At 53.0% G+C, this 22,944-nt stretch overlaps 1 protein-coding gene across 3 annotated transcripts; it reads right to left on the bottom strand.

Moving 5' to 3' along the window:
- Window positions 1-13,236: 13,236 nt before the first annotated feature.
- COPZ2 (COPI coat complex subunit zeta 2) lies at window positions 13,237-22,915 on the bottom strand. 3 transcript variants are annotated; one of them, XR_006728945.1, is made up of 10 exons: window positions 22,785-22,909; window positions 21,958-22,032; window positions 20,342-20,423; window positions 19,691-19,782; window positions 19,164-19,219; window positions 18,630-18,707; window positions 16,395-16,446; window positions 15,416-15,454; window positions 14,510-14,782; window positions 13,460-13,547 (listed from the first exon to the last, which is right to left on the bottom strand). XR_006728945.1 is itself a non-coding variant. In XM_045526295.1 (9 exons), exons 1-9 carry the CDS (start codon window positions 22,893-22,895, stop codon window positions 13,500-13,502), a joined length of 633 nt encoding a protein of 210 aa, XP_045382251.1. In that variant the 5' UTR covers window positions 22,896-22,915; the 3' UTR covers window positions 13,237-13,499. The 3 variants fall into 3 exon arrangements, 2 of the variants coding, with proteins under 2 accessions (XP_045382251.1, XP_045382252.1); XM_045526295.1 differs by lacking the exon at window positions 14,510-14,782 and having other exon boundaries at window positions 13,237-13,547; window positions 22,785-22,915; XM_045526296.1 differs by lacking the exons at window positions 14,510-14,782; window positions 15,416-15,454 and having other exon boundaries at window positions 13,237-13,547.
- Between the last annotated feature and the right edge of the window lie 29 nt (window positions 22,916-22,944).

Here is a 22,944-nt window from a genome sequence, read left to right as displayed (position 1 = left end):
ACACCTCACTCCACTCTAACCCTCACTTCTTTAAAGACCTGGGCTCCGTGTCCCCTTTCAGGGGCTGTGGGAGGACCCCAGCTCCAAGTCCTGCAACCCCTCCCTTGGAGCTGAGTGTTGAAAGCATTTGGCATCTATGTGACTTACTTGGCACTTGGCACAGGACTCCTTAGGTGATTTGTAATTTTTAATGCATTTACTCTTTCTCATCAGAAAGACTATAAACCTTTCAGAAGCAGAAGTCATGTTTATATCCCTTTCCACCTTATATTTAATGTAATGTCATGTATACACACATTGGAGTACAAAGCACGCTCAATGGAATTTGTTTGAAAAGGGCTTATAGCCAAATAATAATAACAGCCAATATGTATCGAGCACATAATACCCACCAGACACAGTGCTATACACTCTATATGGATTATCTCATTTATTCCTTCTACAACCCAGTGATCTAGGGACAAGTATAATCCCCACATTACTGATGAGGAAACTGAGGCTCAGAGAGGGCTAAATAGTTTGCCCACAGTCATCCTGCTAGCGAGTAGAGAAACCAAGATTCAACCCAGATGGTCTGATTCCAAAGCCACTGCTCTTTTAACCACCATGCTACGTCTACATTAGGAGAGGATAATCCCTCCACCCCAAGACTTTAAATAATATTAATTGTGATGTTGATGACAATAAATAAAAATCTTTCGGGGAAAGTGGGGCTCTGATCTGCATAAGCAGCTTTTTTTAGTGTTTAATAATTTCACTCTTGAAAACCTCTTTTAGGTATGTAAATTCCATCTTTTCTTGTACAAGAAGGTAAAATGAGCTGCAATGTCATCTTAAGACTTTGGCCCTTGCTTTTTTCTTTTTCTTTCAGTTTTTCAGCAAGGGACAGTAAAGAGGGAGCCTCTAAACCCAGACCTTCTCTTGTGTTTCTGCATCTCAGCTCCCGCCAGAAGTTGATAATTTTCAGCTTTGCACCCCACATTCCTAGTGGGCTGGGCTGAGGATTTGGTGCCGAGGGCAGAAAAGGGGGAAGGTTGTGTTTTCTCATAAATTGAGTCAAGTCTGAGGTCCCAGCGGGGCTCTCAGTGCCCCCATGACTCCAGAAAAAAAGAGACAGAAAATAGAAAGCATTATAGGTGTTCAGATTGTGGTCACAGAAGACATCTCAGCAAGGCAGTTCCTATCACAGCCAGCTTATGTCACCAAGTGGGGGAGATAAGGGAAAGAAACAATAGAAGAAGAGACAAAGAAAGGAGGGAAGATGGAGCAAAAAGTGAACATGGGAAATATGGCCGAGGGGTGAGAGGAAGGAAAGAGAGGAGTGGAGGAGGAAAGAGAGATGAAGGATAGAAGCCATAGGCTTTCGCCCACCTCCCTTCTCCCATCCCTCGCCCACGGTGACAGCTTGTCGCCCCTGCCCGTGATCCGGAGGGTACAGAGACCCTCACCCTCCGACCTCCAGTGCTGTCTCCGGGGCCCAGAGGGGCAAACAGGGGATGGGAGGGGGGACTTGTAAACAGTTCCTGCAATTTTCCTCTGGTTTCCCCAGGGGTTGCCTGTTTCCTGGGGCCATCCCTCCCCTCGCCGCCCTCGGGAGTTCCCGCCCCTCTGACCCCAGCCCGGCTCCAGCAGCCCCCGGCCCTCCATTCCGCCCTCTCTCCGCGGGGCTCGCGTCTCCCCGATGCGCTCTGGTGTCTGTCTGAGCCATCCATCAAGGGTGGCAGGCTGAGGGAAACATGAAAAAGAGCCTATTTGGCTATTAACATCCCCTCCCGCTTTGTTGTCTTTCTCCTCCCCACTCCCCTACCAGCCCCCCACCCCACCCCTCCCTCTTCCCCTTTTGCAGGAGACAAAACCAGACTGACAGGCTGAAGACTCAAACATTAATCAAACTGCGCTCCGGAACAACCTTTCCCTCGCATTAATAAATACATTTGCAGCCCCTCATTGGACAGTTGGCCTAATTTGTTTCTTTTTCGCGGGGTGGGGGGAGCAGCCGCGCCCGCGCCCCCCGGCTCCCAGCAGCCCCGTGCAAAGCAGATGTTCCGCCGCGGACGCCGAGCTGCGCCGAGCCGCGCGCCCCGGAGGCCGCGGTCGCCATGGCGACGGCCGGGCCGCCTGCTGTCGCCGAGCACGCTGTCTCGCTCGCTCAGTGATTACCTCCATCTCCGCAGCGTTCGCCATACGGCCCGGATTCTAATCAGATCCCCCTCCCCCTCCCCTCCTCCGCCCAGCCCACGACCCCCTCAGCTCCCACAGCCTTGGGACTCACTAAGAACTGCCCCTCACTCGCTCCCGTGTATAGGAACGACTGGCCCCAGTTGGGAAGAGGTTCTGTGCCCCCGGGCCACCTTTGGTGGCACTGGACCCCGGGAGTCCAGCTCCCAGCACTGTCCCTTGGAGACGACCCCTCCTTCCCCCTTTCTTGGTTGTGTTGAAGCGGGTCACCCGAGGTCCCCGAGAGGGGTAAGACAGGCAACCATGGTTCCCCTTCCGTCTGGGCAGGACTCTTCCATTCTGATTCCCTAAGCGCAGGGAATGATTTCTTCTGCACAGACTGGAGGTGGCAGGGTTTCTGGAGCCATCGGATCATCAGCCCAAGCTACGCCCTTGTGCTAAACCCAGTGGTTTCTCAGACTAAAAGGAGGAGTGGAGAAGGTCTGGTACTCAACGGATGCAGGCCTGGCCTGAGCTAGGCCGGTGGTTACTTTGTCTCTCCTCCCCATCACACACACACACACACACACACACACACACACACACACACCTCTTTCCATGCTCCCAGGCTGAGGGTGGTTTATTTATAGGTGGTTTCAGATGTGCTCCCAGCCTGCAACCTTTGAAAAGGATGCACTGCATGCGAATCCATGCCAGGCTTGGTAATGGGCAAAGGGCAGTGTGACGCCTTGGGGCCTTTGGGTCACCTGAAAGTCTTTCTGCTGGGGGAGGAGGGTCCTTTCCCTGAGACTCTGAGGCTTCATTTCAAGATCCTAAACATAAGCCCCTTTTCCAAACATCCTTGGCTTCAGGAGAAACAGGATAATAACAGAGGCCACAGGCAAGAGAGCACAGAGGGGTTGAGGGCAGGGGTGGGGTGGGGGAGGCCAGCATGGAAGCAGGCCAGAAGATGCAGGAGAGGGAGAGAGATTTTGGGTGCAGATTCCACATTCCAGCCTAAATCACAAGCCAGGAAGCCTGAGGTGGTTGGAGTAAAAATTAATTTTGCTTGGCTGGGCACAGTGGCTCACACCTGTAATCCTAAGCACTCTGGGAGGCCGAGGTGGGAGGATCCCTTGAGCTCAGTAGTTCAAGACCAGCCTGAGCAAGAGCGAGATCCCATCTCTACTAAAAATAGAAAAATTAGCCTGGTGTTGTGGTGTGCACCTGTAGTCCCAGCTACTCCGGAGGCTGAGGCAGGAGGATCCCTTGAGCCCAGGAGCTTGAGGTTGCTGTGAGCTATGATGACACCACTGCACTCCACCCGGGGTGGCAGAGCAAGACTCTGTCTTAAAAAAATAAAATAAAATAAAATAAAATAAAATAATTTTGCTTAAGGGGAAGGACCTCTCGGAGTGACAAAAAGTAGAAGCAAGCACACATGTTCCAGAAGGGTTATCAGCGCCAGGGAAAGCTTGCTTAAACACTCCCACAGCATCCCAAATGCCAGCCTCCTCCCCGTGGTTGCCTGCAAAGTCCTGAGCAGTATCAGCAAATGGGAAAAAATGCCACTCTCTGTCCCTAGTCTACCACGAATCCTCATGTTGGAGCTCAAGGCCCTTTAGAGATCTAAACCAATCCTTCATTTCACTGATGAGAAAACTGAGACCCAGAGAGCGATTATGGCAGGCCCAAGATCCCCCAGCTAGAAAATAGTGGAACCAAGTTTCCCTTTCTGCTATGGTGGCCGCCAGTACCACTCCAGTTCCTTTCTCAGAAGCAACCAGCTGCGAAACTCTGGTTTCCAAGAGGCACAGACAGAATCCCAAAAATCTCAGGCCTTTCCCAGCCCCTAGTCTCCCTGTCTCCTAAAGTCCTGTCACCTGAAGGCAGCTTCACTGGAGTGACAGCTCCCATTGGCCCTGGCTGGCCCAGAGTCTCTACCGGGGGTCGTGGGTGGGGAGGGACCTTTTGTGGGGCCTCTTTCAGTAGATTGTCTACAGCTCTGTCTTTGTCTGTCTGTCACTCAGGAGGGAACTTCTGCGGGAGAGGTCAGGCTGGTCGGTGGAAAGGGAGAAAGAGGCCTGTCCTGTCAGAGAGGGGTTGGGAGGAAGGCAGGCGAGAGGAATGGGGGAAGCATCTCCTTCAACCTCCTCATCCTGCAACGTCTCTGCTATCTCCCCTAGGGAATTCCAGGCTTTGCTCATTTTAGGACCAGGGCAGCGACTGCGCACAGAGCCCTTTTCTTCCTGCCTTGAGAAATCTGGGGTCCCCAATGGAAAGCCACCCCCTCACCCTGCCCTGTCTGCAGAGGAGGCCGGGGGTTCCATTGCACTCCCCATTCCACTGCAACCACCCCCTGACTCCATGCCTGTGCTTCCTTGTCTCCCTGCCCCCTCATCAGATTCCCTAGACTTCCCGGCACTCCCCACCCCTGCCCTCCCCAATCCCATGCAGATCCATCCCCTGAGAGCCCCTGTTTCCAGGCCGCCCCAGCTCCTGCCTTATACTGACGCATCTCCCCAGACCGTGCTGTTTCCAGTCTCCCCTTGTTCCCTCTGCACACGAATCTACCTCCCCAGATTCAACTGTTTTCAGGCTTCTCGCTCTTTCTGCCCCCCTGTACACGACCGTCTCCCCAGATCCTGCTGTTTCCAGGTTCCCCCATATTTCCCCGGTACACAAATTGGCCTCCCTGTGTTCGGCAGTTTCCAGAACCCCATTGCTCCCTCACTAGGCAGTTCCATCTCCCCAGATTCAGCTGTTTTCAGGCTCCCCTCATTTGCCCTGTACACAGGTACCTCTCCCAGGTTCTGCTGTTTCTAGGCTCCCCTATTTCCCTTGTACACGCATCAGTCTCTAGCTTATGTTGAGCCCAGCTGCCTAAGGGACTCAGCAGGTTTAAGGAGAGTGGAAGGAAGAAGAGTGAAAGAGGAGGAGGAGAAGGATTGTTACTAGGGAAGCTCTTTATTTCTCCTGTGACCCAGAGCCCTAAGCAGCTTGCACACGGCAGCTTCTGGGCCTCTGCCTCTACAAATAGGTCCCTTAAGGCGATCTGCCCTGGGACACCGCAATTCCCTCCTCCTTGCTGCTGCCAGGGTCTGAGTTTTAAGATGAACATCCTCTGGAGAGCCCCATCGTAGGGGGTGGTGCTGTGTCTGCACACGGTGGGGGCATGCAAGAGCCTTACCAAGCCCTGGGCTCCCTCGTCTCCCGCTGCTACTTCCTGCTTGCCTATCCCAGCCCCTCTTTGTCTCTTTCCCACCTGCTGCACCTCGAAGCCCCTCCACTTATTCGTATAGTATTTAAAGGAGACTCCAAATACATCCCCAGAACAAAGAGGGGTACAGAGTTAGAGACATACTTTTTGTAGTTTTCAGGATGGAATAGTACCAGTCTTAGGCCCCGGAAACTCTGTGTCTGGGCTAGCTTCCCTGCGTCCTTCTGCAGCTTTTGTAAACAATTGTTTCACCTGCAGATTACCTGCCTCCTAATCCTCCTGGGGGCAGGGCAGGGGTGCAGACAGTATTCTGCAAGGTTTTCCAGAATTCTTATCTTCTCTGATTCATTTTGATACGGCCCCCAAAGTTTCTGCTGGAGTTGAGGGAACTATGTCTGACCCCGAATCTCCTGCTTCCACTCACACCTACCCACCCACCCATTAGCCTAATTCCAGCCATTTTTCCAGTCATGATGCTCCATTTTGCTGGCCCTCGAAAACATTCTGGGTTCTCCAGAGAACAAAGAGGAAGGGCAGGCCCACTGGGGCCAGGACAGTGCCCTAAGAGAAGGGAGACCTTTCTTCAAAGTGAAGCCCTTACCTGGGTTCAGGCTTCACCACTGTTGCTCCCAGGACTGAAGAGCAGCCTCAGTTTCCTCACCTGTTAAGTGGGGATGACAACACCTCCCTACCTCACTGAGGTAAGGGGTGCAAATAAAATTACAGACGTAGAAGAAATAGAATACTTTTACCGACCTTGACATGTGTGAGTTTACATAAGTCCTATTAAAAGAAACTTGTGCAAGAAGCTATTCTGTATTTTGTTTATAAACTCTCCTTCCTTTGAAAAGATATGCAGCTGAAGGCACTCACTTATTCATTTTATTATTTTAAAAACTCTGTTGAAGTTGGTGTACCCAGAAAGTGTGCAAAATACCTACATACAATCAATACTCATTGCAGTGTAGACTTAGAGTGGATAAATTCATTCAAATTAAAAGTGAATGTACTGTATGTAAATTATATCTCAATAAAGCTGATTAAAAACACACAAAGAGGCCGGGCACAGTGGCTCACGCCTGTAATCCTAGCACTCTGGGAGGCCGAGGCGGGTGGATCGTTTGAGCTCAGGAGTTCGAGACCAGCCTGAGCAAGAGTGAGACCCTGTCTCTACTAAACATAGAAAGAAATTATATGGATAGTTAAAAATACATATGGAAAAATGAGCGGGGCATGGTGGCGCATGCCTGTAGTCCCAGCTACTCGGGAGGCTGAGGCAGGAGGATTGCTTGAGCCCAGGAGTCTGAGGTTGCTGTGAGCAAGGCTGACGCCACAGCACTCTAGCCCGGGAAACAGAGTAAGACTCTGTCTCAAAAAAAAAAAAAAAAAAAAAACAACCACACAAAGAAACATGTGAATTGCAGTTTTGGGTCAAGAGCCCTGCTATTTTTTTTAATTGCCTAGGAAGGTACTCGTCAAAGAAATTCTGTTTATAAATGCTGTTTATAGATTCTCATTCTCATGCTGGGCAGAAAACACAGGCAGCGAGGCAGAGAGAGGCAAGTGGGGTCCCAGAAAACTCTCATTCTGTCCCAGCTCCGACATGTGTAAGCTGTGTGACATTGGGTAAGTCACTGTTTGAGCTTCATGTCCCTCATCTGAAAGTCTCTAGCTTTTTCTCCCAGAATCACCCACCTTCTTGTTCCCACCTCAGAGTATACATTTGTTCAGTGCACAAGCCCCTTAGCCCCCTTCCCCAACCTCCCAGCCATCTGGGGCGTGAGGTCAAATCTCCAGAGTTGGAAGGGAAGGTCTATTTTCCTTGACGGTGTTTCCTGATCAGGGGCACTCTTTTCTCAGAACAATTGCTGTCCCGGGTTCCTAGGGTCTCTTGCCTTTTCCTCCCTACCAACGTGCTCACAGCTCTGATATGGGAACCCCCAAGATTCTCCTCTGTGGTCTAGGGGATTTCTAGGAATGGACTCCAGTGCTGAACACGGTGAAATAACTCCTGCCCAATAGGGGGAGTGGAGGTATCCTCTAGGTCTGCTTCTTGCAGGCCCTTCCGTAGTCGCACCCTTGATCTCAGCCGGGCTAAGAAGGATGAAAGCCGGGCTTGTCTTACAGCGCCATCTTCTGGGAAAATCTGTGAGAGCTGATTCTTCTTGCCACTCTAGAGAACACTGAAATATTTTTTGGTCTCAGAAGTTTTTATTTTATCTGCTTCCCCCAAACCAAGTTCTGAATTCCGGACTTTCCCAGCCATCTCTTAGGCGGGAATGTTTCAAGAACCCTCCAACCTCCTGAACACAGGGGTGGACACTCCAAAATAGTGGGGATGGTCCCCAACTCACCCAGATGCAGAAGCAGCTGAAGCCAGTCTCTTCTAATCATTCCATCCAGAACCTGAGTCCTCACATATCTACCCTACCCGTCCTCACCCCAGGAACCCCTGTCACTCACAAAGAAGCTGTTGTCTGGAAGCAGAGGCTTCATGGCTTCCAGAGTTTTCTTCTATCCTCAAATTTTTTTAGATGAGGATTCGTTGGCAGCCATGAGAATAAGATACATATTTTCAATGTTTTAAAAATCAGGTGTCTAAGATGGGTGTGGTGGCACATGCCTGTAGTCCTCGCTCCTCAGGAGACTGGGGTGGGAGAATCACTTGAGCCCAGGAGTTCGAATCCAGCTTGGGCAACATAGTAAGACCCCCATCTTTTTAAAAAAATAAAATAAAAAATTAGGTGTCTGGATAAAGAGAACTCATGGATCTGCTCAAATGAAATCAGATCTCTCTTGCTACTTCTTTTTCTTTCATTTGGGGTTTGTGTGTGTCTATTTTCTGAGTGGGGGTATGTGAGAGTGATAAGAGGGCACTAAATAAATGAAATATAAAGTGGATTTATTTATATATTTATTTATTTTTGAGACAAGGTCTCGCTCTGTTGCCTGGTCCATTTATTATTTTTCAACATACTTTTCAGAACCTAAATGTCCAAATCATTGTCGTTGACAAAGTGGTCTCTTTGGAGGTCCTCTTTTGGAATGATTGCCTGCAATTATCTGAATGAATCCAAAAGCACCAACTCTTCAAACTCTGAGAGCAGATTTGCTTTTTGTAAGCAAAATCAGCGATCAAGCTGGATGGTAGTGTTTTAGATAAAAAATAAGAAGTGACTGTAATGAAAAGATTTCCTTCTGTGGTTCATGACCTGACTCCCAAATTCCTATTCCCTTCTTCAATCCATGCACCATATTGCTGGCAGAGTTCTTCCCTCAAAACACAGAGCTGATACCACTTAACTGGTTAAAAATGTTCAGTGGCTCCCTATTACTTTCGGAATACAAGCCAAATTCCTTACTTCTGTGGCTGGGGAGAAGAGCAGTGGGCAATGGAGTCAGACCGACCAGCCTGGGTTTAAATCTCATCTCTGTGCCTCAGGCCCTCAGTTTCCTTATTTGTAAAAAAAAAAAAAAGGCCTAACAATATTACTTTGATCCACTTTGTTAGGTGGTTTTGTGGTTTTGAGGACGTGTTGGTTTTTTTCTTTCTTTCTTTTTTTTATTTTGAGATGGAGTCTCACTATATTGCCCAGGATTTGAACTCCTGGGCTCAAGCGATCTTCTTGCCTCAGCCTCATGAGTAGCTAGAATTACAGGCACATGGCACCATACCCAGCTGACAGTGTTAGTTCTAAGGCAGATAGAATAGCAATCTCAGTAAATGGCAGTTGTTCATCAGCATGGCATTCACTGCCCACTGCGATCCAGTTGCAACCTCTCTAGGGAGAAGCCTCAGGTGTCCACATGCTCCTCTCAGACACACACCTTTCCAGCTACATTTGCCTGCCAGCATCTCCTTAAACAAAACAGAGATTCTATGCCTCTGCTTTGCTTATGCGGTTGCTCCCTTTGGAGAGTTTCTTTCCTCTTCTTCTTCCTTTACATTCTGGGTAATACACCATCTCTTCTGTGAATTGTTTATAATTTCCTTATCGGCACACACATCTTTGTTCCAGCCTAGTTGTAATCTCCTTGCTTCAGGAACTGTCAATTCATTTTAGAAGCTCCCACCAACCCACCAGCAAGGTGCCTGGCTCAGAATACCCAGTTAGTCAATGTCTGTTGAAATAATTTGTTCCAAAAGAGAAGTTATTTTATTTTATTTTGTTGTTGTTATTGTTTTTGTAGAGATGGGGTCTTGCTATATTGCCCAGGTTGGTCTCAACTCCTGGCCTCAAGTGATCCTCCCACCTCCGGCTACCAAAGCGCTGGGATTACTTACAGGCACAAGCCACCATGCCCAGCCTTTTCTTTTTTGTTTTATTTTTATTATTATTATCAATACTGCTTTTCTTACCAAAGAGTCCATTTTGAGGGATGGCATTCATCTATATGTACAGTACAAAGTGTTCATGTGTTTCACACTCTCATTTCTTTGTAGCTTCATCTAAGATGCTTCCACTTTCAGTTGACAGAGAAGAGGAAGAGATTAGGAAGCATATGAGAACCACACACATGTTGATGCTAGAATATAATTTGCCAGCCATTTGATTAATTTCTTTTTCTTTTTTATTGAAGTATGTATGACTTACCTACAGGAAAGAGCACACATCTTAAGTGTAAGCTCTGTGAATTTTTAGCACTGCTAAGATCAAGATATGGAACACCATTTGATTTTTAAAGGTATTTCTACCTTGAAATACCTCTCAAATCCCTTCTCTCTTTTCAACCCCCCACTTCCACCCCCACTGCCACGTCTAATCAGTCTCTCACTTTTTTTCCCTAGTGCCTGGCCCATGGCAAACACTCGAATACTTGAATAAATGAATCAAGAAACAAATATTATTGAATGAGAGAGACCCAGGTTGGAAGGAAAGGGCGGGTATGGAGGGCTTTGGATAAATTATCCAACATTGCCTACATCAGGCTCCAGAGTTACTGGGAATTCAGAGGTAACATTTCTTTTTCTAGAAATAGCAGTTTCAAAGGGGCGTGGGGCTTGAGGACACGGAAAGTTTGAGCTTCGGGCGGTCTCCTGCTCACCCGCCACCCCGCTCCCAGGCCTGGCTGGCCCCGCCTCCCGCCAATCCGGGCCGCTCTGTAAGGAGCCCCGCCCAGCCGCCGTGCGGTGGGCGGGAGCCGTCCATCACGTCTGGGCGCGAGCCAATCCGACCAGCCCTGCCGTCCTGCCAGCCAATCGCCGAAGGCAGGGGGCGCGCCAAGCCGCAGAGTCGGTGACGGGCTCCAGGTGGCATAAAGGGGTCCCGGGGCCAGGCCGCGCGCGTTACTTCTGTGTCCCGAGGCGGGCCTGCGCGTCCTAGTGTCCGGTCCTGCGCCAGAGCCCCGGGGCCAGTGTTTCTGTGCGCGCCCTCTGGCCGGGCCCTGGCTCCTGGGGTCTCGGTTTCAGACGTCGGCTGGTGCCAATTCAGCTGGAGGAAGAGGGCGCCCCGAGGCCCCCTTTCCCGCATACACTCAGGGCCCGCAGGGTGGCTCACGTGGGCAAGAAGGAGAGATGCAGGAAGACGGAGAGAGGCCCTGGGGAGGGGAGGAGACGGGAAGGCATGCCCCCGCGGCCGCCCCGCCCGGAACCGCCGACTGCCGTTCCAGAAATACTGTCCTCCGCGCTCCGCTCTGCGCCCGCCGGCTCCGGCCTGTGGCAGAGCTAATGAGGCCGTCTGGGGGAAGCTGGTGCCAGCGGGTAGAGCTCTGGGCGGCCGGCCAGGCCAGCCATCCTGGCAGCTCCGCTGGGCTGCGGGTGCCAAGAGGGGGCTGGGAGCACCGAGCAGCCCGCGGCACTCCATCCCCAGAAGGGTCTCCACTTCAGACCCCAGAAGGCCATGCCTGCAAACTTGGGGTCCGTGGGAAAGCGCAGCGACCCTCCCTGCCGGCCCTCCTCGGGTCTTCCGGTGGTTCTGCGCAGCCCTCTCCGCGCCGCGGGCCTGGGCCGGCTGCTTGCAACAGCCTCCCTCCCCAAAGTCCCCTTAGCCACAGCAGGCCAGGACAACTTTCTGGTCACTTTCTGCATTGCCATACCCCCCTCGGCTCATCCTTTTTAACCAGTACAGTTCGCCTGTGAGGGAGAGGGGTTCGGACGGCCCTAGGGCAGGGGGCGCCGGAAAGCCACCTGTCCCCAGCAGTTTCCCACCCGGGCCTGGCTCTGCGGAAGTTGCCACAAACACTTTAACCTTTCAGAGCCTCGGTCTTCCCCTCGGTGAAATGGGGAGAGCATCGCGTAATTCACTGGACTGGGTGAGCGGGTTTGCGCGAAACGCCGCGCTCCTGCGTGTCCCTTCCCATTCCCGTCCCCGTACGACTGGAATGGCAGGGCCAGGGCGGGCGCCACAGGGTTGCTAGGAAGCGCGTTTGCCCCTCCCGTCCTTGCGGTCGCTTAGGGGCGGTGGATGAAGCCAAGCACTGGGTGTGTCTGCATATTTTCCAAATTATTTCTGGAGAATTTCTCTCTCGTCGCCGCACTGGCCGCTGCGCCACAGTAGTTAATTGTATACTCTTTTTATCCCCCACTTTCTGAGTTGCCATTTTGCGTTGTTTACTGGAATGGGTTATGCACTCAACACTTCCAATGCATATGTTTACATAACAGTATCGTTGTCATTTTCTCTAATTACAGAAATAGTCGAGGCCATTAGAGATATCCAGTCTTAAAGAGTTTCATAATGTAGGACGTGGTAACCTCAGGGACAACGTCTCTTAACACCCAGGGCTCGCCGCTTTCTTACAGTAGCAGCTGGCGGAAATTCCAGTACCCCTGCTAGCGCGGAACTCGCGGGACAGGTCACGCGTGCTGGTTGCTACGACAACGCTTTGTTGCGGGTGTTGGAGACCTGGTCGGTCCCGCCCTAGGGGCGGAGTTAATCAGGGGAGCGGACCCGCCGGGAGCGCGTTTCCTGTCTTCCCCAGCAGGTGGCGCTATAGGATCGCGGATGCCGTCCTGGGGAGGGGCTTCCCGCGGTGCTCGGCGCCCGGGAGGGGAGGGCCGGGGGCGGGGCGTGAGCCGGCAGCTGCCGTCCGCAAAGGATCGAGGGAAACGCGCTGTCCCGGGACGCAACCGCAGACAGGCTCGCGGTAGTACGTAAGGGGACGCGGAAAGTGTACGCGTCAGAGAAAGAAAGTGGGAAATCCGAGGTTCTGGGACCGCAGCAAAGAGGGAAAATCGCATCTCCCAGAAAGACTATACGTCTCCATCCTTCCCGTTTGTCCCTGGGATCCCCTCTGCCCTCCTCTCCCTCCGGACCTGCAATTCTTTACACCCTCTGGAGCGCACTGGGGGCTCCGGACACACATGCACGGTGGGAGCTGGCCGATGCTTGCTCGCCTCCAGCATCGGGGCAGAGGCATGCATGGCAAGCTCTCAGCGTGCCCAGGGCATATGCCAGGATAGGAATTCCGCGATCCCAGGCATGCCAAGAAAAACAGCCATGCTGTTCCTCATTTTGTCCAGAGGAAGCCTTACTCCCTTCCTTTCTGGAGGCTAGGAATGGAAAACATGACTCAAGGAATCCCCAGCGGGCCACCATATGTGTACGGCACGCACAAAATAGGGGTACCATCTTTTGCTCTCCTTTTCCCGGCAGTATGCGCCATTCCTCCCACTTTAGTCTTTCCGTGTCACACGGCCATACCCGGCCCTCCCCGACACATAGGGGCCCCGTGGTATAAGCGTCGCACCCCCCCCCATTGTGTTAAATGGTCCCCTTTCCCGTGACCCACCCCTTTCTACAATCACACAGCCAGGGGGATATGCCCCACCCCAGTACTGGAGATCCAGACGAGCCACAGAGGGTGTCAGAGCCTTTATCTGAACAAGCACACGTCCAAGGCCAAGAGAGAAGAGACCCTTGGCAGGAGACAAAAGCAGGTTTATTAGGGCCCTGGGGCCAGGAATGCCTAAGGTCTGAATTAAGGCCAGGCAGTGAGAACGGGTGACTCAGTGCTGGAGCCAAACCTTTCCCTCTCAGAATGCCTGGCGGGAGACCTCAGGAGCCAGTTCTGGGCGAGGCCTGGGGATGTAGAGGGGTCTCTCCTGACCCCTGGGGTCTTCGGGCTTTTACCAGGATTGAGGAAATGGTCTGGGGAGCAGAGATCCTTGAATTCACAGCCTTCATTTCAGTAACGACCATTTAATTTGTTCCTTGGCGGACTGAAGAACCTGGGGTGGGGTGGCGGAGGTTGAGAGAAAGAATTGAGGGGCATGTCAGATGCCTTAACACGCAGTGATGGGGAGGTCTACTGCCCACCTTCCCCAAGCGCCCGTGCAAGCCCCGGTCACTAGGTGGCAGCAGCTTGTCTCTGCCTGATTTAAATGGGCACAGGCCAAACTGGCTGCAGCCAGCTCCCACCTCAGACTAAAGCCTGTCCAACCCTCTGGTTCCTGCATTGGCAGCCGTGGGTGTGGCAGAGCCTCAGTCTCTCCCACACCATGCCATGTGAGTTCCCACCCACACTGCCACGTCCAGGCAGAGGCCGGGCCCAGGCCTGACACTTCCTGTGTTCAGACACCACAGCAAACCCCTAGCTCTGCCCTTGGCTGGCAGTTTGTCCTCAACACCCCACCCCACCCCAACCCGCTGCTGATGTGGCACAGCTGGCAAAAGGTGGCCAGCCAGACCCTGCCACGGGACACCTGCTCTCAGCTGTGTGCACTCCCACACTATGCTGAGGAAACAGTCGCAATCCCTCAGATTGTCCCTTCAGCCATGAAGCCTCATTCCCTTTTGAAGGTCCACCCCACAGTGTGTATGTCCCTTCCTCCTCTCTTGGGGACAGCTTAGCCTGGGGTTCCCCTGATTCTCCTAGCTGGAATCTAACATTCTCTTCATTTTTATCCCCCATTGGCTACTTGCACCTTCCTTGGTTTTTACTAAAGAATTCCACAAAACATGCTGTCTTCATTCTTTCTACCTTTGGAGAAATAGTGATGGTTATTTATCGAGCATGTATGACTTGCTAGGAGCTATCCTAAGAGCTTGCCATACATTGGCTCATCTAATTCTCATAATAACTCTATGAGGAGGGACCTACTGTTATGTGAGGCCCAGAGAGGTTGAGTAACTTGCCCTAAGTCACCCAGCTTTAGGTGGTAAGGTGGAAATGTACCCTGAGATGACTCACATGAGAACCTGCGCTCTTATCTGCTGCTCACTGCTCCCTAACCTCTTTCTGTCCTGAAAACTGCTGTGTGGCTGCAGTTGTTCCAGCAGGGTATGAAGAGACACAGGGAGTCAGAGGTGAGGGCGAGGCAGGGTGAGCACTGAGGGCAGTGCAGGAATGTGGGCACCACCCCTGGGATGGCACAGGCCCATCTCAGCAGGGCCACCACGGCAGAAGGGAGTTAGTGCCAGGCAGGAAGTTCCGTGCAAAGAGGATTAGTCTGAGCAGAGAGACCTGTGGGCAGACAGAACAGAGGTCAATACAGTGCGCCTGCCCAGCAGGAGGTCTGTGCAGCTGGGGAACCGATCAGGCCTCAGATCCAGGAACCTCTCCCAGCCCTTGGCTCCACAGGCACCCCCAGATAGGACCATGCAGGGGTGTGGCAGGGATGGGCTTTTCCACAGCCAGGTCATTTAGGGGCAAGGTGGCAAATGATGTGTAGGGCAAGTTAGATCCTATGGTGGGTTTGAGAGTACCTTAACAATCCCAGTGTGGACCCTAAATAGTGAGGATGGGGTTTGGAGGCAAACTCCTATTGAGTACTCTTTCCAGATTTGGGGGGCATCAGAGGCCTGAGCCCCCAGATTTTCAGTGGGGGGGATGAGTGACCCACCAATCTCCAGCGTGGGCAGTTCATCCCGGGTTGGGCTGACGGTAACATGCCCACCCATCAGTTAGTACCAGCTCCCCCCACCTGGGAGAGCCAGGAAGTCTCCACTGGGTCTCTCCAAGAGATGGCCTGTCATCACTTCACCCCTCTAGCACCCCTCATCTGTCAGCCCTGATAGCCTCCCTGGGTCCCCGGGGATGCTCTGCTCTCCTTATCCCTCTAGCCCATTTCTGGCCAAGGCAGATGCAGGGTCCTACCTGGGCCACACTCTGCTCAGTCAAGCCGCCATCATCTGCCTGTGAGGAAGCAGAGTCAGGGAGGAAGGTCAGGCCAGGGCGAGCATACTGGGCCAGGGAGGTGAAGGAAAGGGGCTCGGGGGTGAGGTGGAGCAGTGGTTAGGGTGGTCCAGAACTGCAGCTGTGTCACTGGTTAGTGGAAGTCCTGCAGCCTGTCATTTGGAAAGGGCCCCTGGGAACCCAGCTGTGGCACATAAAGATAGGAAGAAAGGTTTCTTTCACCCAAGAAAGCCAAACTAGGCAGGGAGATTCTCTGTGCCCCTCTCCCTGCCAGCCTCAAGCCCAAGGCAGCCACCTGGTTTCTCTTTGAGGATTTACTTCCCCAGTCTGTGCTTCCTACTAGGGAAAGTGGTGAGGTACTTGTGCTCCTATGGGGGAGAGGATGGGAAGATTTTTTTTTTTTTTTTTTTTGAGACAGAGTCTCGCTCTCTTGCCCAGGCTAGAGTGCCGTGGCATCAGCCCAGCTCACAGCAACCTCAAACTCCTGGGCTCAAGCAATCCTTCTGCCTCAGCCTCCTGAGCAGCTGGGACTACAGGCATGTGCCACCATGCCTGGCTAATTTTTTCTATATACATTTTTAGCTGTCCAAATCATTTCTTTCTATTTTTTAGTAGGGATGGGGTATCGCTCTTGCTCAGGCTGGTCTCAAACTGCTGACCTCGAGTGATCCTCCTGCCTCGGCCTCCCAGAGTGCTAGGATTACAGACGTGAGCCACCATGCCCAGCTGGAAAGACCTCTTTTACTAACTGACATCCCACCCCCAACTGCTGCCCACCCACCCCAGCACTAACAAGTGCATCGACCCAGCGCCTGGCTTCTGCCAGAGAAGCTTAGGCTTCTATGGAACATCTCAGCCCAGGGAGGACAGGAGGCGGGGAGGACAGGAAGGGCAGGCTGAAGGAGACAGGAGGGAAGGGGGCATGCAGAAAGGCCCTTACCCTAAAATTCACTTTCTGGATCACTTGCTGGGGGTCACTCTCCAGAATCACGCTACAAAATGAGAGAAAAACAAGGACAAAAATTGTGACATGGCTCTCCCCTCCGCCTCCTCTCTCTGCCGAGTGTCTTCAATGCATCCTGCAAAACGTCCCCTTCCAGGGTCCCTTCCAAGCAGCAGTCCTCAAGTCGGAACTCTCCCTCTCCACCGAGGGCCCTCAGCTCTGATTCTTCAACACTTCACCCCGGTGGTCCACACACTTGCTCATCCCCAGGCAAACACTTTGAGTCCGGGTGAGAGCAGTCCAGTCTAGAATGACCGGGTTGTCAAGAGGAGGGACTTAAAAAATTCAGAGCTCTTCAAAGCTCACATCACCTCTGGGTCTTGGGGCAGGTTCCCTGTGAAAAGACTCAGACGTAGGGAAGGGAGGCCCCAGGGGTCCTTATCTTACTTCACTAGTATTTTATGCCATGGGGTCATGCTGAACATGAAAGAAATGGAACTCTAAAAATCACAATCTGTCTTCCTCCTTTTTTAAAACCTTTTTCTTTTAAAAAATTTTTTTTAGTTTTTTTTTTTTTTTTTTTACCTTCCCCTTTGATGGACCCAAATAGTAAGGCTTTTTCTCAGCTGGTGGGCACTCTTTCCTGGGCACTGGGGGGTGTGCAGGGTGCACGGGGAGTGAGGGACAGAGATGACGGGATCGGAGTGCCCCTCCTTACCCGGCGAGGCTCCTCTTGGGCAGAAGCTTAGTTTTTTCTTTTTTACCAAACTACTGGAAGTGACAAACATTTCTTAGAGGCCTCTTCCAGGTGCTTTCCCTGGGGTAAGTGCCCCCAGCCCCCAGCTCCCAAACCAAAGATTTCATAATCCAAAAAGACAGAGCATCCCAGGCCAAGGCCCTGGTCCAGGTGTCACTTCCCTGGTTTACCTTTGCAGGACACTGATCTCTTTCTTCAAAGGCAGAGATGGGGAGGCTCATGAAGCTTACACTTCAGCACCCTCTTCATAAGCCTCCTGAAGCCCTGCACCTCATTTTGTATTTGTAATTTGGTATGTGTGTATGTAAAGTTTTCCTTCAAGAGGGGCCACCAAATTATGCCTCTGGCTCCACGAAATCTGGTCTTAGTCCACTCACTTTTGGGTCCCAGAAATCTGTGCAAGGCCCAGCAGTAGCAGGCAGTTAATTGCCATAGATGGAGGGAGGCGTTCCGAGGCCCCCATCTCCCAGAGCCCCCTGCCCCCAGGCAGTTGGTACAGTGCCATGGGAAGAACACAGTCCCCAGAACCAGGCATGTGGGTTTAAATCTTGGCCTTGTCACTCCCTAGCTGTGTGTTCCTCCCCATGGCTGGGAGGAACCGAGTCCCTGCTAGGTAAGGTCAACCCTCTCTCTCCAGAGACTGTCCCATGTACCTCAGGCCACTCATCTGAATCCCTGGGGCTCTGTTTCCTAATCTACAAAATGGATGTAATGAAAGAGGCATGTAGATGCTTTTAAGATGCTCAAGAAGTTTCTTTCTTTCTTTTCTTTTTTTTTTTTTTGAGACCTGGGCTAGAGTGCTGCCGTGTCAGCCTAGCTCACAGCAACCTCAAACTCCTGGGCTCAAGCGATCCTCCTGCCTCAGCTTCCCGAGTAGCTGAGACTACAGGTGTGCACAACATGGCCCGGCTAATTTTTCTATTTTTAGTAGAGACGGGTTTCACTCTTGCTCAGGCTGGTCTCAAACTCCTAGGCTCAAGCGATCCTCCCAGAGTGCTGGGATTACAGGCGTGAGCCACCGCGCCAGCCAATCATCTGCATTTTAAAGATGGGGAGTGGGAGGCTCAAGGAGAATCGGTAACTGGCCCAAGTCACGTATCAAGATGGTGTTGGAGTTGAGCTGTAGGAGTGGAAGGTGACTGTGTCTGAAGTCCCTCCAGAGAGGACCAGCGTGTGTGCCAGTGCACAGGAGATCAAACCGGATTGCGCCCAACACCTGCTTATTTAACAGTCTGCCACAGTTGGACATCAGGTTGACTTTGACTAACATTGAAATCAACTTCCATCCTCACGAGCTGGGTGTAAGGGTAAGGGCTGGGGGATGGGATCACTGGGAATGTGCTGGGGGAAGGGAGGGAGAATTGGCCAGAGAGCCCAACAGTGTGCTGGGTGCCATCTGGAACTGATGATCCTCAAAGGCACCCATCGCTGTGACTGTCCCTGACCATCTCCTCTTCTCCCCGCCCCTGCCTCACCCGCCATCCACAATCTCGTCCAGCACCAAGAAGGCTCCATCCATGTTCTCCAGCAACCAGCGCTTTTCAACGTTCTTCCTGAAGGTAGACACGAGCTCCTGAGCCTCCGCGTAGCCAGGAGGAACCGAGTCCCTACCTAGGTGACGCGGACGCTCTCTCTCCAGAGACTGCCTCACTCACCCCAACCCCATACAAGAGCTGGGAAGGAGAACGTGAAGGGCAGTGAGCACAGAGCCTGTGCACGGCCTTCCTGAGCACAGGGCGGGTCTGCTGCTGGGAGCCCCACCTGCCCAACCTCCCAGGCCTTGGGCATTGACACCACTGCGCCCACCACCAGACCTCTAATGTGTTTCATAAGCAGCTTAGATGCTACAGCCCTGCTGTGGTTAATTGTGTTGACAGTGAACTTTCACTGGGACTGGACTATCTTAGTCTTGTGGGGACTTCAGGAGAAAAGCAGGAGGAAGGACCTTACCTCTGAGATGCATCAAGGCCTGGGGGATGCAGCCTTGGAGGGCAGAGAACTTCACTCACCTTAGCATGTGGTTCAGAGACTCAAACAGGCAGGTGAGAACAGACATGAGCATCAGCTGGGATGGGCAAATACGGGAGGAGGAGAAGAGAGCTTGCAGTTGAGAAGGCCAAACGAAGCCCTCAAAGCCCACCTGTGTGGCCAGCGGAGGGCAGTTCTCCCTCTTCAGAGAGGCCTGGGCTGGAGACTACAGTTTGACCTCGGCAGGAACTTCCCTGGGTCTGGGCTGGGAAACACTGGAGTGCTCCACTGGGGGACCTTGGGTGTACCCTTCTCTAGTTATGTTCAAGAAGGAAACAAAGGCTCCCTGCAGAGGGGGTGATGACTTCATTTCTGGTTCCCAAGGAACCTAAGGGGCATCAGGGATATGTGTTGTCCCAGAAAGAACCATTCTGACTGCCCCCCTACTCCTTGGAGCCTAGAAGAAGGGGTACCAATGGTGAGCCTCCAGATCTTAGCCTCCACCCCAGATTCCAAGCCATTCCCCCATGGACAGACCCTCCTTGTCACCCCAACCTCCTGAATTCACCTCATTCTCGTGGGATGAGCCCACCACATACAGGAAGAGGTCAATGCTGCTCTTGTAGACGATGGTCATGCCCCCGAAAAATGCAATCTCACCTAGAAGTAGAGGGGACTTTCAGTTCTGGCCACTCTGCCTGGTCCCACCCTGGCCCCTCCTCCCTGTCTCCTGTTCTGCACTTCTTCTATTTTCTTCTTCCCTTTCGAAGGAACCCTTGGACAAACCAGCACTAGGGACACTACCATTAGGCTGCTCTGTGTCCTTTTTTCCACCAGCTGCTCTATGTCTAGGGACTGCCGCATTCTGAGGAGTCAACAAACCCAGGTGTTGACCAGTCGACCTCCCGCCCACCCTCCCACCATGTGCAACGCCTTGGGACAAGATCCAAGTTGGTGGGGGAACCACAGCACAGCTGGCCTCCCCAGCTGGGAGAGAGGTCTGGGTGAGCTGGTGAGCAGGGGTTGTGAGTCAGGGGGAGTAGAGGGTCCCTGGAGGAAGAAGGGAGTGGAGAACAGCCGGGAAGGAGAGGAAGAAGAGCCTTTGAAAAAGGGCAAATGGCCTGTGGGTGTATAAGGCCAACAGGGACAGATGTGTCCAGATGGAGAACATGACGGTGTGTGTTCTAGAGTTCTGGCAGAGGAAGAGACAGACACTTACTCTCAGTCCGGCTGGTCTTGTTGAAGACATTTTTCTCAAAGACCATCTGCTCCTTCGTAGAGGGGAATGTATCATCATAATACTAGGAGAAAGGGAAGGAGAAGGGGCCATGGCTATCCACAGGGCTCCTCCCTGGATGGGTGCAGGGAACAGGGGGTGCTCGCGAAGCAGGACCCTGCTACTGTGTCTGTCTCCCCGCTGTGGCCCTCTAGGCCTGTCTGCTCACTATTTCCCCATAAACACAGTCTAAGCAGAGAAAGTCCCCAAACATAGAGGAATATTGATGCCTGCTTTTGGAGTCCCCTCCTGGTTTCTTGGAGGCTCTTGTACATTCAGCAGATGTGCAAGGTGTTAAGGATGGGGGTGGTCACCAGGTCACACTGTCTCTACACCAACCTTAGTCTACAAAGAAGATGGCAAAGCCAGGAGTCCATCCTAAACAACAATAACAATCATGGCAACAGCTACTTATCATCCCCATTATACAGATGAGGAAATTGGGGCATGAGGAAGTCCCCAGCACCTCACGGTTGTAAGGCCAAAGCTGGGATTCAACAGCAAGGAAGTCTGACTTCAGACAGCATCATGGTGAAGATTAAATATCTAAAAGGCCGGGCGCAGTAGCTCACGCCTGTAATCCTAGCACTCTGGGAGGCCGAGGCAGGTGGATCGCTCGAGGTCAGGAGTTCAAGACCAGCCTGAGCAAGAGCGAGACCCCGTCTCTACTAAAAATAGAAAGAAAATTATATGGCCAACTAAAAAATATATACAGAAAAAATTAGCCGGGCATGGTGGCGCATGCCTGTAGTCCCAGCTACTTGGGAGGCTGAGGCAGTAGGATCGTTTAAGCCCGGGAGTTTGAGGTTGCTGTGAGCTAGGCTGACGCCACGGCACTCACTCTAGCCCAGGCAACACAGCGAGACTCTGTCTCAAAAAAAAAAAAAAAGAAAGAAAAAAAAAAAAAGAAAAGTTCCTGGCACATATTCCATAACTAAATCAATGCTTTTTGTTTGGGTTTGGTGAGCCTCTCTCTCTGACTCAGTTTCTTAATCTGTAACTTCGATGGGTCCTACTGGGAGGAGGCCTGGGAGCCTCTGGCACTGCTGAGCCACCTCTGGCCATCTGCAGAGGCAAAGGGTGGTCAGCTCAGCTTTCAATGTTCTGGCTGTGGATTTTGCCACTTAGTACTAAATCTGCAGGCAAGTTAGCGGTCTCCCTGCTGGCCTGCTGTGGTGAACACACTCATTTGCATGTCTTGAAGACAAAAAAGTTTCAGCTCCAAAGAAACAAAATCTAGAATGCATTTCATAGCTGATTTAGATGCTACAGTCCTACCACACAGTTCACTGTGGTTCCCATGCTGGCCAGTGGAAGGGGGATGAGATGACATTAGGGAACATGAGTGGAAAGAGAGGAGATCCCCCCTTTCAGGGGTCAGCGGCTTGACAAGCAGGAGGATGGACAGAATGACCTCCAGAGGGTCTAAGCTGGGCTGCTTTGAGTCACAGAGATCACAGTGGAGTCTCCTGAGATGGGAGTGTCACCTGGGTGGACCTGTATTCTTGGGGCTGTGGCACTGTTTCCGCAGGGCCCCTCAGGGTGGGGAGGGGGGTTACCTTGGCCAGCAGCCTGCGCCCGTCATTGTCTAGGATGAAAACAGCCTTGATGGTGTAGAGGGAAGGTTCCTGCAACTGACAGCGGGAAGGAAGCTGCGTTTGGCCCCTGACTCAAGGTGGACACCCTGTCTCTGTGGGATCTGCCGGCCCCAGGAGTACATCCTCAGGCTGCAACAACCCCAGCCCCAAAGGTCCACAGCTGGCTCCCACCCAACCCTGTGCCACATGGGCCAACTCCAGTGCCCACTCCACTCCCAGGCAGATGTTCCACTGCAGGCCGGGATGGGCCCTGTGCCCGTTGGGTGCAGAAGGTCCTTCCGGGCCCAAGTTCTGTCATGCACTGACTGCTCCAGAGCCCGAGTCGGAGTGTATCACAGAACCTGGGCCGGGGGGACAGCGGGGCCGAGCCTCCTCTTTCCAGCTGAGCCCGGGCCGGCGCTGGACCCGCAATCTCAGCGCGCCCCAGGCCGGGTGGGCTCCAGAAGCACGCCCATCACCCACCGGCGACGGGACCTCGAGTTCCGGGCGGACACGCCACTCCCCACCCCTCCCAGCGGAATCTCAGCCCACCCCCACCCTGCTCCAAACTGACCCAGAACTCCAGCCCTGCGCAGCCGGACTCTGGACAGGCCTCCTCGCCAGTCGGCGCCGGGACGAACTTTTCCTCCCGTGTCCTGGGCCACCGCCCTCTCCCTGGGACTGATCGGGGGTGGCACAAAGTTCCCAGCCGCCGGGCGCGGGAGTTCTGAGTTAGCTGTTCCCCTTCCCCCGCTGCGTCCCCGCCCAGCTCCCGCCGCCCGAGACCCCCGCGCCCGCCCGCTCCGTACCCGCAGCCCCGAGGGCTCCCCGGCTCGGGCGGGCGGCGCCGGGCCCCCAGCCTGGGCCGCCGCGGCCCCCTCCCCCGGCTGCGGACGTGGCCAGGCCTCGGGCCGCTGCATTCCGCTCGCCGCCTCGCACTGACAGCGCCGCCCGCCGCCCCGCCTCCGC

The sequence above is a fragment of the Lemur catta genome, chromosome 15 (assembly GCF_020740605.2).
Source record: "Lemur catta isolate mLemCat1 chromosome 15, mLemCat1.pri, whole genome shotgun sequence".
Lineage (NCBI taxonomy): Eukaryota > Metazoa > Chordata > Mammalia > Primates > Lemuridae > Lemur > Lemur catta.
Note: the sequence above shows the minus strand (reverse complement) of the source record. Positions and strands in the feature narration are given on the sequence as shown.